The sequence below is a fragment of the Pelophylax lessonae genome (assembly GCF_965119305.1).
Source record: "Pelophylax lessonae genome assembly, chromosome: 6".
NCBI lineage: Eukaryota > Metazoa > Chordata > Amphibia > Anura > Ranidae > Pelophylax > Pelophylax lessonae.
In genome coordinates this window covers 313,094,859-313,109,859 of record NC_138773.1, presented here as the reverse complement: position 1 = coordinate 313,109,859, position 15,001 = coordinate 313,094,859, and the positions used below count along the sequence as shown (strand labels likewise).

General features: G+C 43.7%; 1 protein-coding gene across 4 annotated transcripts in view; it reads right to left on the bottom strand.

The window, feature by feature from the left end:
* The window catches only part of BIN1 (bridging integrator 1), a 197,009-nt gene that overhangs the window by 45,991 nt on the left and 136,017 nt on the right, over positions 1-15,001 (bottom strand). For all 4 annotated transcript variants that reach the window (XM_082261052.1, XM_082261053.1, XM_082261054.1 and 1 more), the window contains exons 7-10: positions 14,955-15,001; positions 10,543-10,628; positions 7,062-7,137; positions 4,502-4,593 (exon numbers count right to left, since the gene is read on the bottom strand). The exon at positions 14,955-15,001 is cut by the window's right edge and continues 46 nt beyond it. In XM_082261052.1, coding sequence (XP_082117178.1) covers positions 4,502-4,593; positions 7,062-7,137; positions 10,543-10,628; positions 14,955-15,001 — 301 coding nt within the window. The remainder of the gene's footprint in view (positions 1-4,501; positions 4,594-7,061; positions 7,138-10,542; positions 10,629-14,954) is intronic.

The following is a 15,001-nucleotide window of genomic DNA, read 5'->3' as shown; positions in this document are numbered from 1 at the left end:
AGATTGCTCCTTACAGAAGTGTTAATCCTTGGAATTAAATTGCTCCAGCTAGCTTTTCTCCGAGGTGCAGTGGAGGATTCTAGAAGTGGATGAAGTCTCTCTGCAGCCAGTGACATTGGCCGAGGAGACATGTAATATAACCCACAGCGGCATTAGCATGAACGGTATGATTCATAGAGTCTGCGACCGTCAGCCCACGCCTGACCTGAGGGGAATTCAGTGGCTGGAGATTGGCACGATCGCCCCGGCTTGCTGACTACGGCCATCACCTCCCTCATCACTTCAGAGTCTGCAGAAACCATGGTGCCAGCACAATATGATACAGGTCATAGCTTAAATATCTATACAGTTCATATATACCGGTCATACAAGGATGGTTGGAATTTAGAAGCCGAATGAAAAGGAGAGATGAACTTACAGAGGAAGAAAAAACGGATGCATGAAATTTCTCTTTCAGAATCCTTCATAGATAGAGAGTATGCTCACCTCTTTACCCTGTGCTGCTGGAGAACTGGAAACAGGAGGACTCTGCACCTAAAATACTCTGCTGTGCTGGAGGACTCTGCTCCTTTCCTCTATCCAACTCTACTCTCCTGAAATACTCTGCTCTGCTGGAGGACTCTGCTCCTTCCTGTATGCAACTCTCCGCTCCTGAAATACTCTGCTCTGCTGGAGGACTCTGTTCCTTCCTGTATGCAACTCTCCTCTCCTGAAATACTCTGCTCTGCTGGAGGACTCTGCTCCTTCCTCTATCCAACTCTCCTCTCCTGAAATACTCTGCTCTGCTGGAGGACTCTGCTCCTTTCCTCTATCCAACTCTCCTCTCCTGAAATACTCTGCTCTGCTGGAGGACTCTGCTCCTTCCTCTGTACAACTCTCCTCTCCTGAAATACTCTGCTGGAGGACTCTGCTCCTTCCTCAATCTACTTCTTTCCTGAAATACTCTGCTCTGCTGGAGGACCCTGCTCCTTCCTCTATCCAACTCTCCCCTCCTGAAATACTTGGTTCTGCTGGAGGACTCTGCTCCTTCCTCTATCCAACTCTCCTCTCCTGAAATACACGGTTCTGCTGGAGGACTCTGCTCCTTCCTCCATCTACTTCTCTCCTGAAATATTCTGCTCTGCTGGAGGACTCTGCTCCTTCCTCTATCTAACTCTCCTCTCCTGAAACACTCTGTACGGCTGGAGGACTCTACTCCTTCCTCTATTTACTTCTCCTCTCCTGAAATACTCTGCTCTGCTGGAGGACTCTGCTCCTTCCTCCATCTACTTCTCTCCTGAAACATTCTGCTCTGCTGGAGGACTCTGCTCCTTCCTCTATCAGACTCTCCTCTTATAAAAACACTCTGTACTGCTGGAGGACTCTGCTTCTTCCTCCATCTACTTCTCTCCTGAAATACTCTGCTCGGCTGGAGGACCCTGCTCCTTCCTCTATCCAACTCTACTCTCCTGAAATACTCTGTTCTGCTGGAGGACTCTGCTCCTTCCTCCATCCAACTCTCCTCTCCTGAAAGATTCTGTACGGCTGGAGGACTCTACTCCTTCCTCTATTTACTTCTCCTCTCCTGAAATACTCTGCTCTGCTAGAGGAATCTGCGCCTTCCTCTACCCAACGCTCAGCTCCTAAAATACTCTGCTTTGCTGGAGGACTCCTCTCCTTCCTCTAACTCCCCTCTCCTGAAATACTCTGCACTGCTGGAGGACTCTGCTACTCCCTCTATCTCTCCTCTCCTGAAATATCTCCTGGTGTACACCAGCCTGTATGACAGAAGCCGGCCGTACGTAAACTTTCAGTACATTTGATAACTTCACGAGTGCCATTCGAAAGTACTTCATTATTTTGTTTGATTTTAACATTAGATTTTGGAAGGCATGAAAACCACATACACCGTTAGAAATTTGTTTGGGAAAAAATTTCCATCCTGTTTTTTTTTTTTTTATCCCCGCAGTCCAAAACAAACGTCAATTAGACTTCCACTCATGATTAGAAAAATCAAACAAACATTCTTAAAACTAAAAATTTCAAATGAAATTCTGATAGTGTATGGCCAGCACTGCTGTAACGATATCCTGAAATATTCTGTTCTCCTGGAGTTCTCTGCTCCATGAACTATTGCTCCTCTTGTGAAGTCCTCTGTGCTGCTTGAGGACTCTGCTCCGTGAACTACCTATTGCTCCTTTCCTGAAGTCCTCTGTCCTGCTGGAAGACTCTGCTCCATGAACTACCTATTGCTCCTCTCCTGAAGTCCTCTGTCCTGCTGGAAGACTCTGCTCCATGAGCTATCTATTGCTCCTCTCCTGAAGTCCTTTGTCCTGCTGGAAGACTCTGCTCCATGAGCTATCTATTGCTCCTCTCCTGAAGTCCTCTGTCCTGCTGGAAGACTCTGCTCCATGAGCTATCTATTGCTCCTCTCCTGAAGTCCTCTGTCCTGCTAGAGGACTCTGCTCCATGAGCTATCTAATGCTCCTCTCCTGAAGTCCTCTGTCCTGCTAGAGGACTCTGCTCCATGAGCTATCTAATGCTCCTCTCCTGAAGTCCTCTGTGCTGCTGGAGGACTGTAAAGAACCTAGACGGACTCTGGAACATTGGACAACACCCTATGTCTGGACACATTAGATAATGGATACAAAAGGTCCCTTTAGGTGTGGACAATTTAAAAACACTAACAGAAGTCCAGACACCGATAAACAGCTAGAATAAAAAGCTGGTTTAACTTCTTAGTGAATTGTCCAAGTTTTATTTATTTATTTATTTATTTTTTTTTAGAGACCAAACTCCTTTTAAACATAAAATTAATCTACCATTTCATGCTGTTCCTTTGGAAGTACAATATTTGTCCACTTTGAGATGACCTGACTGGCTGAACATCATCAGTCGAATAAGTAATCCTTATGGATAATGCTCAGTGCCATCACTAGTAGTAGTCACATTCAACTAGACTTGTTCTGTAAGGTCGAAGAAATTTGGCAGCTTATCCAAGCCATTTCTTCACTTCTAATGAGTGTCCAGAAGATACCCCAGCAATAATAGTCACACATGTAGCACCATTCCAATCACTGGAATGTGTCAAGGCAGATGTTGATTGGCCAACAGGATGGGAGGAGTGAATGTTATGAAACACCCAGACCTATACGACTAGGCCACTTCATACTTCTATCACATATTGGGCTGCTGGGAGTGCGGCATCTATACTGCATAGATACCCCCGTTCTAGTAGTGTAATCCCATTCTTGGTGTCTGTATGTCTGCACAGGTATTAATCCTTCTATTTACATGGCTGAAAATAGGAATTATTGTCAAATCGTTGGGGTGGAGATGTTAAAAACGGCATTACATGTGGAAGCAGGATGGTTTCATGGATGGCTATTCCCAAAATTGCCTGCTTCATGCTTAATGCAAACCACTTGTCCTCTGTTCAAAATAAGCATCTTCAAGAGTAAATCCTTTGCCTTTAAGGTGTAAGAAAACTGCTGAGTCTTGAACTTTATAAGTGGCCCTCCTCTGACAACATGCAAGCATTCAGCCATGTAAATCATAGTATTCATACCTATGCAACCTCCCTGGTACTAAGAATGGAATTAGTTAACTAGAACAGGTAGATGCCACAACTTTTTACACCTCTCATTGCCTATTCTTGGACAATCAACCTTTGTCTTGACACATTCCACGGTGATTGGATTAAGGGTTCTGTGCTAGCTCTGTGGATACAAATACTGGGGTATCTTCCTGAGACTCCTAGAACAGAAGAAGTGGCTTGGATACATTTCAAAACATCTTCAACACTACATTACAAGTCCAGTTGAGGGTTACCAGACTCACTGGAACTGAAGAAGTGGCTTGGATACGTTTTGAAACATCTTCAACATCACAGAACAAGTCCAGTTGAATGTGACCAACTACTACTAGATACGTCATGACCTGTATCAATGAGAACCTTCACAGATGCTCAGTGCAGTAGCTAAGCCTCTATAAATTTCCACCATTGGCACTTTTCCACTGCATGGAACCGAACGGTTCGGCTCGCTTTTGTGCTTTTCCACTGCTGGTACCGCATGGTATGGTGTAGGAACGGTTCGGTACGGTACGGCGGCGCTTTTCCACTGCATGGAACCGAACAGTATGGCTCTCAAAAACAGTACCACCTCGATTGTGGTTCCAAGAGGTACCATATCCCACAATCCTTTGCATGCAGTCACTACTAGCCACTGATTGGTCAGAGAATCCCACCCCCCCCCCCCCCCCGTTGTTATCCCACCGACTTAACTTTAGTACTACTTTAGTGGAAAAGCAAACCGTACCGTACCGAACCGTTCCAACACTGTACCATGCGGTACCAGCAGTGGAAGAGCAAACCGGCCAAGTAGGGCCGAGCCGGTACTTGCAGTGGAAAAGTGCCATTATAGTCTCCACTCCCTGCACCTTGCTGTGCTCCACAGGACTTCCCATCTATGACTGAAATGTAGACTACAGGTGGAATGATCTTAGAAATGCCCTCACTTACCTCGGTTGGGGTTTCCCAGTGAAGGCGTTGGTTGATGGTTTCCCCTGATGGCTCTCAAGGTTCGTCATCACTTCATGGAGGTTTTGATGCAGCTGTAATCAAGGTTTGAAGAGGACAATCATAAAATACAACAGCCAGCTACATCCATACTGAACATTAATATGTGATCACCCTTTCTCTAAGGCCATCTACTTGACTTATGAGGAACTCGGCCAAGTTTGCTTGACTCTGCTGAGGCAAAAAAAAAAAAAGAGGACGTAGACAAATAACTAAGCTTTGACGATTGTTTAACATAAATCTGTCACACATGAAGTAAGATTCCAGAGTCACAGAACACTACCTTCTTAAAAATGTGGAAATTCCTCTTTTTTAAACTGATGCTGCTGTTTTTGCAAATTAACCGGCTACATTAACTGAAACTTGTAACCAGCAAAATAAATGGCAGTTACTGTGATAATTTGTTGCAATTTATTTTTAAGGTTACAAGTTTAATTTTGGATACTTATTCTAGTTGCTGGATTCGAGTCCCTTCGTTGGATACATGTTATTAAGTGACACCTGGAACAAATACATCATTAATGCCGTTCTATTCATTTGGTGTTTTAACCATCATTCTTCTGCCGGATCCATTTTTATTTTTCAAGGAGAGCGCAAGGATCTCCTAATTATTGTTCTTTTTTTCCTGTGTTTTGGGGATTATAGGAGTATCCATCTTCCCTGAGTAAGCTGAAACTACCATTATTAGGCTAAGTTCACACACCTATAGTTGTGGCCGAGTGTGCGTTTCTACGCGTTTCATACAACGCATGTTAGACAGCCTATTAATTTTAATAGACTGCCCTACAGGTGAGAAATGCAGAAAAAAGTCTTGTGGTACCATAAGGTTTGACGTACATGTTAGCAGATGCATTGCCGTGTCATTAAATTGATTCTTAAGGTTCAGTAAACATGTCATACTTACTTGCTCTGCGCAATGGTTCTGCAAAAAGCAACCCAGAGCCTCTTCTCAGGTCCCCCACCGGCGCTCCTGGCTCCTCCCCCTTGACTAGTGCCTCCAATAGCAAGCTGCTTTGCTATGGGTCACTGGTACATGCTCACTCCCAAGTCCCTGTTCTATGCGTCCATAAGACACAGACCCGCGGCTCGGCCCTGCTCTCTCCTCGTTGGCATACTGGCTGTGATTGACTGCAGGGAGAGCCAATGGCTCACGCTGCTGTGTCTCAGTCAATGAGGAGAAAGAGAAACCAGAGACCACTGAGGCTCCTGTGCACATTGCTGGATCAAAAAACGTTAAGATATTGAACTCTACTGGTACCAAGAGAGAAACAGCCACACCTTTAGTAGTAACAAATGACAATATTTATTACAAAAATACAAAAACATATATAAATGATTTATTCATGCTGTCTTATGACGACATTTGCATATATTGGAACACCAACATGTCTTTGCCACATGTTCCAAGAGGTTGACGCGTTTCACATTTAGTCGCTTCCTCAGGACCTCAATATCTTGTCAGCAAAAAGATTTGGCCCATCCAAGAAAAGCGACTAAATGCAAAACGCATCAACCTCTTAGAACATATAGCAAAGACATGTTGGTGTTCCAATATGTGGCAAATGTCGTCCTAGGACAGCATGAATACATAATTTAGAGGTTTTTTTATATTTATGTAATAACAATTTCAAATCTGGCAGGTCCTTTATCAAGTAGGTCCTTCATCATCAAGCACTACGTCAAGTAGGATGTGATTTCTGACCACGATTGTGTCACCCCCACCCATGACAGCGCACAGATCAGTGTGGCACGGACCACATCATTTACAGGAGCCGGTTCGGGGTGCACAGCCCAAAACTAGCCTGCCCAGCACCCTGCAGGGCACTGTGGCAGGTTAGACAGGGAGAGCACAATGTGCTAGTCTGCCCAGTGTCTACTGCTATCTCCTGGTCCTGCTGTCACTCTGCAGTGGCAGGACGGAGCACTGTGGCAGGCTAAATGTTGGAGAGCCTTGTCGGGGCTGGTGACACAACCCTAGTGATGCCACTGTTGTACAATTAGATTGCAAAGTGTATGGTCAGCCCAATTCCTCTTTGCTCCACACCTAGGGCCAGGACAAGGGGTGGGCAGGAGAGGCGGCTGCCCTGGGCACTGTGGTATCATGTGAAGTGGGGGGCACTACAAGGAGATTGGGGGAGGGGATTTGTGTTGGAAAGGGGGAATTTGGGGGGGTTGCAGGGCGTAAGAATTGTTCTAGGAGGGAAATTTTAGGGTGGATGTGCTAGGAGTGGTGCTTTAGGGGGATCTGCATTGGGAGGGCAGATGGTTCTATTTTTTGGGGGTTTGCTGACACATAAATAATGCTCATACATCTTGGGGAGGGGGGGTGCAGTTTGGCAAGTTCGCCCTGGGCACTAGATGACCTTGTCCCGGCACTGCTTATATTATTATGTAATTTATTTTCACAACCCACCATCTCTGCACAAGATTCCCCTCCCCCCCCCCCCACCACAAATCCAGCTACATAGAACATGCACAATTTTTTGGCATGCGGCCCCCTCACCTTGCTCATCTCTTTGTGGAAATTTTCCTCCAGGCCCGCGATACTCTGGAATGTGTTGACATAGAAACCAACACGGCTGCCAAACAAACATAAAACACAATCTGTTATTTTCCCCCCCAAACGGCCCAACTTCATCTGTTACAGCTGTTCAGGATCACAATGCTAAGACTGTCGTCATCCGTCCCGTCACCTGTTATCGCTTTTCCACCGCCGTTAATGCGATGGCCCATTAATGTGTATGTGGACCCAAACCATGAACTTCTCCCATTTCCCTTTCTTCTGGCTACTTAAAGCTGAACTCCGGGCACAAAAACTTACATTCAGACCAATTCCTCAAGAGCCCCACGAAGGTGATAAATTTATTTGGTGTGCACCAAAATGCCATTGCACGGTAGCGGTGACATCACTGTGCTGTACATAACCTAAGTAGAGCTGTGGGAGGGACCCAGCAGGCCCCACCCACTATAGAAAACTACAGGAGGGGGGTGGAGGCAGGACTATTTATCCAGCACAAGGAGAGAGAGCAGAGCTGTGGGAGGGGCCCACCAGGCTCCACGCACTACAGGCTGCCTGCTGAGAACTACAGGAGGGGGCGGAGACAAGACCAGTCACCTTGCACAAGGAGAGAGAGCAGAGCTATGGGAGGGGCCCCCCAGGCTCCACCCACTACAGGCTGCCTGCTGATAACTACAGGAAGGGGCGGAGACAAGACCAGTCACCTTGCACAAGAAGAGAGAGCAGAGCTGTGGGAGAGGCCCCATAGGCTCCACCCACTACAGGCTGCCTGCTGAGAACTACAGGAGGGGGCGGAGACAAGACCAGTCACCTTGCACAAGGAGAGAGCAGAGCTATGGGAGGGGCCCCCCAGGCTCCACCCACTACAGGCTGCCTGCTGATAACTACAGGAAGGGGCGGAGACAAGACCAGTCACCTTGCACAAGAAGAGAGAGCAGAGCTGTGGGAGAGGCCCCACAGGCTCCATCCACTACAGGCTGCCTGCGGAGAACTACAGGAGGGGGCGGAGACAAGACCAGTCACCTTGCACAAGGAGAGAGAGCAGAGCTATGGGAGGGGCCCCCCAGGCTCCATCCACTACAGGAGGGGGTGGGGACAAGACCAGTCACCCTGCACAAGGAGAGAGAGCAGCAGTGAGCAGTCTTTATTACAGGAAGTCTCACACTGGATTACTGCACAGATTTGAGAGAAATACACAAAGCACACCGAAATTCAAGAAGAAGACACATGAATGATGAATGGATTTGGATAATATTCACTTATCCTGGGGTTCAACTTTAAATAGACCATTGAAAGTATTTAGTTAGAAAAATGAGAAAGCATTCCTGCAGACCCTGAGAACTTCATGTGCTCTCTCTGCTCCTGCTTCACTGTTATCCGTTACATTTATCCCAGCTATCTCTGAACTACAGAGCCCTTCCCTTCTATCTCTGAACTACAGAGCCCTTCCCTTCTATTTTATGGTGGTGTTCTGTAGTCCTGTCCTAGGGTGACAACGCTGCATCTTCACAGATGCAGTACAGTTACTGAGTGCTCTCACCCTAGGACAGGGAGTGCATTACTGGTAGGATAACCAGGTGAAAGGAGCCTTAAAAAAAAAAAAAAAGGCAGCAAATCACCACATGTAAAATGGATAGGCTGCAATATATACAGTACATTTTTTGTTTGAGTTTAGATACTCTTCAAACAATTGATCAGACGATTCGTTCCCAAACCCAAAGAGGGGTTGATGAGCCAATCTGAAGTCTGTTTATCCCCTTTAGCAGAGATCATGTGACCAACGGCTAGGGCAGGAGCGGGCAAACTACGGCCCTCTAGTGGTGTGGAACTACATGTCCCATGAGGCATTGCAAGACAACAGTTAGAAGTATGACTCCCAGAGGCATAATGGGACTTTTAGTTCTGCAACAGCTGAAGGGCCACAGTTTGCCCACCCTTGGCCTAGGGCAGCCATTGTCATCCATGGTTCCTCCAGAGGTTACTAGGGATTCCATGAACTGTGGGTAGTTGACCTTACAATTGATGGTGCCTGCATGGTGCCAGGACCACCAACACTTGGCAAAGCCAGCAGCATGACCCGGTTATGTTTATTTGTCTGTAAGGTTTGTATTATTCCTGCTGATCACCAATGTAAGGTGCCATTGACTCCCGATTAAAGAGAACACTCTATAGCAGCCATTCTCAACCAGGGTTCAGTGGAACATTAGGGTTCCTCAAGTGCTAGGGTTTCTTTGAGCTGTGGCTTGTTAACCTTCCATTTGATCGTGTCTGCATAGTTTTAGGACGATCAACACTTGGCAAAGCCAGCAGCATGATACCAATTATCTTTTTTAATCATCTATTGCATTATTTCCTCTGATCGCCAATGTAAGGGACCATTGATTCCCGATCAACTGCAGCATTTCCTTTGATCACGAATGCAAGGGACTATTGATTCCCGATCAACTGCAGCATTTCCTCTGATCACCAATGTAAGGAACTATTGACTCCTGATCAACTGCATTATTTTCTCTGATCACCAATGTAAGGGACTATTGACTCCTGATCAACTGCAGCATTTCCTTTGATCACCAATGTAAGGGACTATTGATTCCTTATCAACTGCATTATTTTCGCTGATCACCAATATAAGGGACTATTGACTCCTGATCAACTGCATTATTTTTGCTGATCACCAATGTAAGGGACTATTGACTCCTGATCAACTGTATTATTTTTGCTGATCACCAATGTAAGGGACTATTGACTCCTGATCAACTGCATCATTTTCTTTGATCACCAATGTAAGGGACTATTAACTCCTGATTATCTGCATCATTTCCTTTGATCACCAATGTAAGGGACTATTGACTCCTGATCATCTGCATCATTTCCTTTGATCGCCAACAAAAGGGACTATTGACTTCTGATCAACTGCAGCATTTCCTTTGATCGCCAATGTAAGGGACTATTGACTCCTGATCAACTGCATTATTTTCGCTGATCACCAATGTAAGGGACTATTGACTCCTGATCAACTGCATTATTTTCGCTGATCACCAATGTAAGGGACTATTGACTCCTGATCAACTGCATTATTTTCGCTGATCACCAATGTAAGGGACTATTGACTCCTGATCAACTGCAGCATTTCCTTCGATCGCCAATGTAGGGACCATTGACTCCTAATCAAGTGCATTTCCTCTGACCACCAATGTAAGAGACCATGGACTCCTGATAAACTGGTCTTATTAAAAGGTCATTTCAAGACCTTAACATTATTAGGAGGGATCCTCTGGGCTAAAAAAAAAAAAAAAAAAACGGTTGGGAAAGGCTGGCCCAAGGTTTTGTGACCGGCAAAGGGGGCACCTTGGAGCATTATACTCTTCAGGAAGGAAGATGCAACATTTTTGATCTTGGGTAGAGAAACACTTTAAAATAACTCTTAGAGCTACATTGCCATGGTTTTACAAACCCCTTCACATACCTATTCCATAATGAAGGAAGCTCCTCCTGCAGGTCAGCATTCATCTCCTCAAAGACCTTCTGAGATTTTAGCAGCTCTTCTTCAGCCTGGACAGAAGACACAGAGCATTAGGACACAATGCAACAAGGGTTACTGGGAGAAAAGGGCAACCAGGGTCACTATAGAGACGGAAAACTTACACTAGTCTTAAAAAGAACCCACATAGATTTCTCTATTATCCAAAATAAAGCCATGAGAATAAGGACCATTTCCTATACTCTGTATCTGTTTTAGAGTGAATTTGTGATGGATCTTTAGTGCTAAATCTGCTGCACAGCATTGCAAATCTGGTCTCCATTGGCTGCCCAGGATTCCAAGTGTAGGGGCTCACATTACAATGAAAATGTTTTCAATAGTCCTTGCTAAAAACGAGCGTCTGTGTGACTTGTCTAATTGTCACACAAATTTTCTTGATAAATGTCCCCCCAATGTGTTTTTCAAATACACCATACAAAGCCTTGCTGTACTGTAGAGGAAACAGAAGAGACGGGGAATAAGCTGCACTGATGGCACTGGTCACTAAAGCCAACCATGTCTATGTGAGTAACCTTGTCTTTGCATCTCAGCTAAATTTATATCTTCTATATAGCAGATCTCAGATCTGTATTCAAAAAACAACAATAGTGTAACATTTCATAAAAAAAAAAAAAAAAGAAAGGATCAAAGCCAATAAGCAACCAATTAGCCGCTGCTAGTTGGTGCACAAGGCAGTAGGAATATGCATAAGCCAATGTGGATCATTTTATTTTAACAGAAATCAAAACTTTTTCAGTTCATGTTGATACATACTATTACACCAAATGAAGAACCCAACGCTGGCCACACAGTCAGATCTTGTTTTAGGCTCTGATCAACCAGTGACGAGTTGGCTGGATGACTTGAATGGACCCATAGGCAAAGCCTGCACAGTCCATGGTTTGTGGTAAGGCAGAGCACAGATGGGCAGACGACTCCCGACAGCAATGGCCAGGTTGGCACTTCCTTGTTGGTTGTAGTTTGGGACTCATGGTTGTATCATGAGCAACACGCCCAAAGAACTGAAGCAGGTACAGTTATCACCCACTTTGCCTTTCCCAATGGGAAGGGTCAGTTGGGGCTTACACAGATGTGTCAATAAACTGGAAAATCTCTGAAAGCCATAAACTCTTCTGGTGGTCCCCCACTACTCCCAGTCATACCCCCCATTCCCCAAGGTAACCCTCTTACAGCGGAAATAATCCCAGCAATTTAACAGTTTCAAAAAACAAATACATTTCAAGCACTTGCCAGGGGAATGTAACTGTCACATTGGTTGTGGGGGGAATGTAACTGTCACATTGGTTGTGCTTTTAACCAAACTGTAAAACCAACAAATGACTGGTGACATAACTGATCGTATGTTTAGCATCATGGCAATTGAAGATCAAACCGGGGCTAAAATGGCAGCTTCCATGGCTAAAAATGATAGCAGGGTCTACTTCCATTTTAAAGTAGAACAAAACCCTTCTACCCTTTACAGTCAAGGAAGCAGCCCTCTTAGCGTCAGTTGGATCTGCAGTTGCCATGGTGCTGCACATGTGATCAGTTAGATCATCATTTGAGAGCACAAGGAACAGTGACCATTATCATTTAAAAGAACTGCTCTCCAAATTGTCACCCTGGGGCCACATGCAGCTCTTTGCTTACCTTTATCCGGCACTCGGGACACTTTTCCTCCACATGACACCATCAGAGGGGCATCATTCTTCCCACTCCTACCAATGATGGGGCCAGAAATTCTGCCCCCCCCCCCCCCCGAAGCCTGAAGGACAGCAAATTGGCCCTTTGTTTAAAAAGTTAGGTCCCCTGAACTAAGGTACGCCTTGAATGCAACAGTTTTGGGAAATATTTAAGTTGATGGGTTTATCCACTTTAATGGCCCTGGTCTTTGCCAACGCATTGTATCTGGCATTGGGCAGGAACAGCCGAAATTTACAGCTAACCTTAATTGTGCTGATCTGACCATCCAAACCTATAACAAAATCTCACCCTATGTGGCAAACGTTAGACAGATCTATATAGAGTCATGCAACCCAATAGCACTGGATACATTAAACATCAACAATAACTTCCACCATCACACAAGGCATGCAACCAATTCTACAACACAAGACTACAGTGTACTACGGCACCTGGGAATGTCACAACTGCATAAAGCTTTCTTAAAGGAAAGAAAAAAAAAAAAAGTATAAATAAATAAATAAATGTTGCTGGCCCATTTTCTCTCCAGGTTGAATATTATCCACTAATAAAACAGAGTGGATGAGGAAAACTCTGCATTATGAACACTAGATGGAGCTGTTGAGCATACATCTTGGCTATGACAGTCAGCTCCATCCAGTGGCTATCATGCAGTATCTTCCCAAACCACTCATTTAAAAAAAATAAATAAATAAAAAAACATTCAACCTGTAGGGGAAATATCATGAAAATGTTTGACTTGTCGCATTCGCACAGAGCAAATGATTCAGCAGTTTCTCTGGACGAAAAACTCTGAATTTATTTTCATAAATACACCCCCAAGTCTAAATACATATAGAAACCAAAGATTCGCCCTGACATTTGCAGATGAAATTTAATGTTATAAACAGCCCTTGCTCGAAATATAAAGATTTGTGGTCTTAATTCTGTCCTAATTCTTTTTTTTTTTTTTTTTTTTTTTTTATGTGACTTTTCAGCTGCTAGAGATTTGTGAACAAAAGAAAGTGACATTCCCAAGAAAACGCAGCATGCATCCTACAACACAGCTGTGCTCGGTCTGCAAGCAACTTACATCAGTATTATTATTTTCCAGCGGTAGAGATTAACACATCTTCAGTATGTGTTTCGGTGCGTCTTGAAAAAACAGTCATGTAGTGCAATTATTGATCATTTGCCAACAGGTTTCGGGGGGGCGGGGGGCGCGAAGAGTCTACCACTTCCTCAGCACATATAGTTGGAGGTGATCCTATAAATTTGTATTATATTGTATTATATTTTTTTAAAAAGGGAAACTATTTTTTTTTTCCTATTTACATTATCCACTAGTTTTTACCCCAGCAATGCTTTGTTTAACCTCCGGAAGGTTCCCCCCCCCCCCCCCCTTCATGGCCAGGCCATTTTTTGCGATACAGCACTGGGTTACTTTAACAATTGCGCGGTCGTGTGACGCTGTACCTGAATAAAATTGATCAGTTTTTTTCCCCACAAATAGAGCTTTCTTTTGGTGGTATTTGATCACCTCTGCAGTTTTTGCGCTACAAACAAACAAAAATAAATAAATTATATATATATATATATATATATATATATATATATATATATATATATATATATATTTATTTATTGATATTTTTTATAGCCAAAAGTAGTAAAAATATACACACACACACACACACACACACACACACACATTATATATATATATATATATATATATATATATATATATATATATATATATATATATATATATATATATATATATATATATATATATATATATATATATATATATATATAATTTTTTATTTTTGTTTACTTTTGGCTATAAAAAATATTTAAAAAATGATATATTAATTTAGGCCAGTATTCTGCTACATATTTTTGGTAAAAAAAAAATAAAAATCTCAAAAGGCGTATAATGATTGGTTTGCGCCAAAGTTATAGCATCTACAGGCTATGGGATATTTTTATGGAATTTTCATTTATTACTAGTAACCTCTTGGTGATCTTTGTATATTGCAGGGATTTTAACAAACTTTGCTGCAGAGCTACCCTTTTGTTATTCTGAAGAAATAGCGGTTTGTGTCCATGAATGCGAGTGATTTTACAATTATCAATCCGCTGCTGCACTTGCAGGGTTCGAATGAGGAAAGTGACAGGGTCTGCATCCCGTCCGACTTGATTTTCCTTTGAGAGTATCTGACCAAAAATGACATTTTTGTTGCAGGGGATGCCTAAAATCTGACTTGTATCTTAGTGCAGACTTCTGGGAAAATCAGTGAGCCAATCACACAAGCAGGAAATGATGTTTCTGGGAGGCGCTCTGTATACCATCTGTGTAAAGAGCGCCTCCAGGTGGCCAGATTGCATTTTATAGAAAATTACAACAGCTGCAGATTGAAAAGGAAAGGTCATTTTTAATAACATTCAATTACAATATGATTTGTGTCGCAATTGTATACGGTATAATATTTTTTATTTCCCTTTAAACGGTTTCCTTATTATTCCCTCAAACACAATGGATTCCGGTTGGTTCCATATAAAGGGGGAATATACTTTTTTTCATGTTGCAGAGACCGAGCACAGCCGCGGCACACACACAGACAGCTACCACAAGGACAGGCAGGGTTAGCGCTCGGCCAGGAAGTCACCTGGTTTCGGAGCAGGTTAGTTTGCGCCACCAAATGGGCCTGTATTT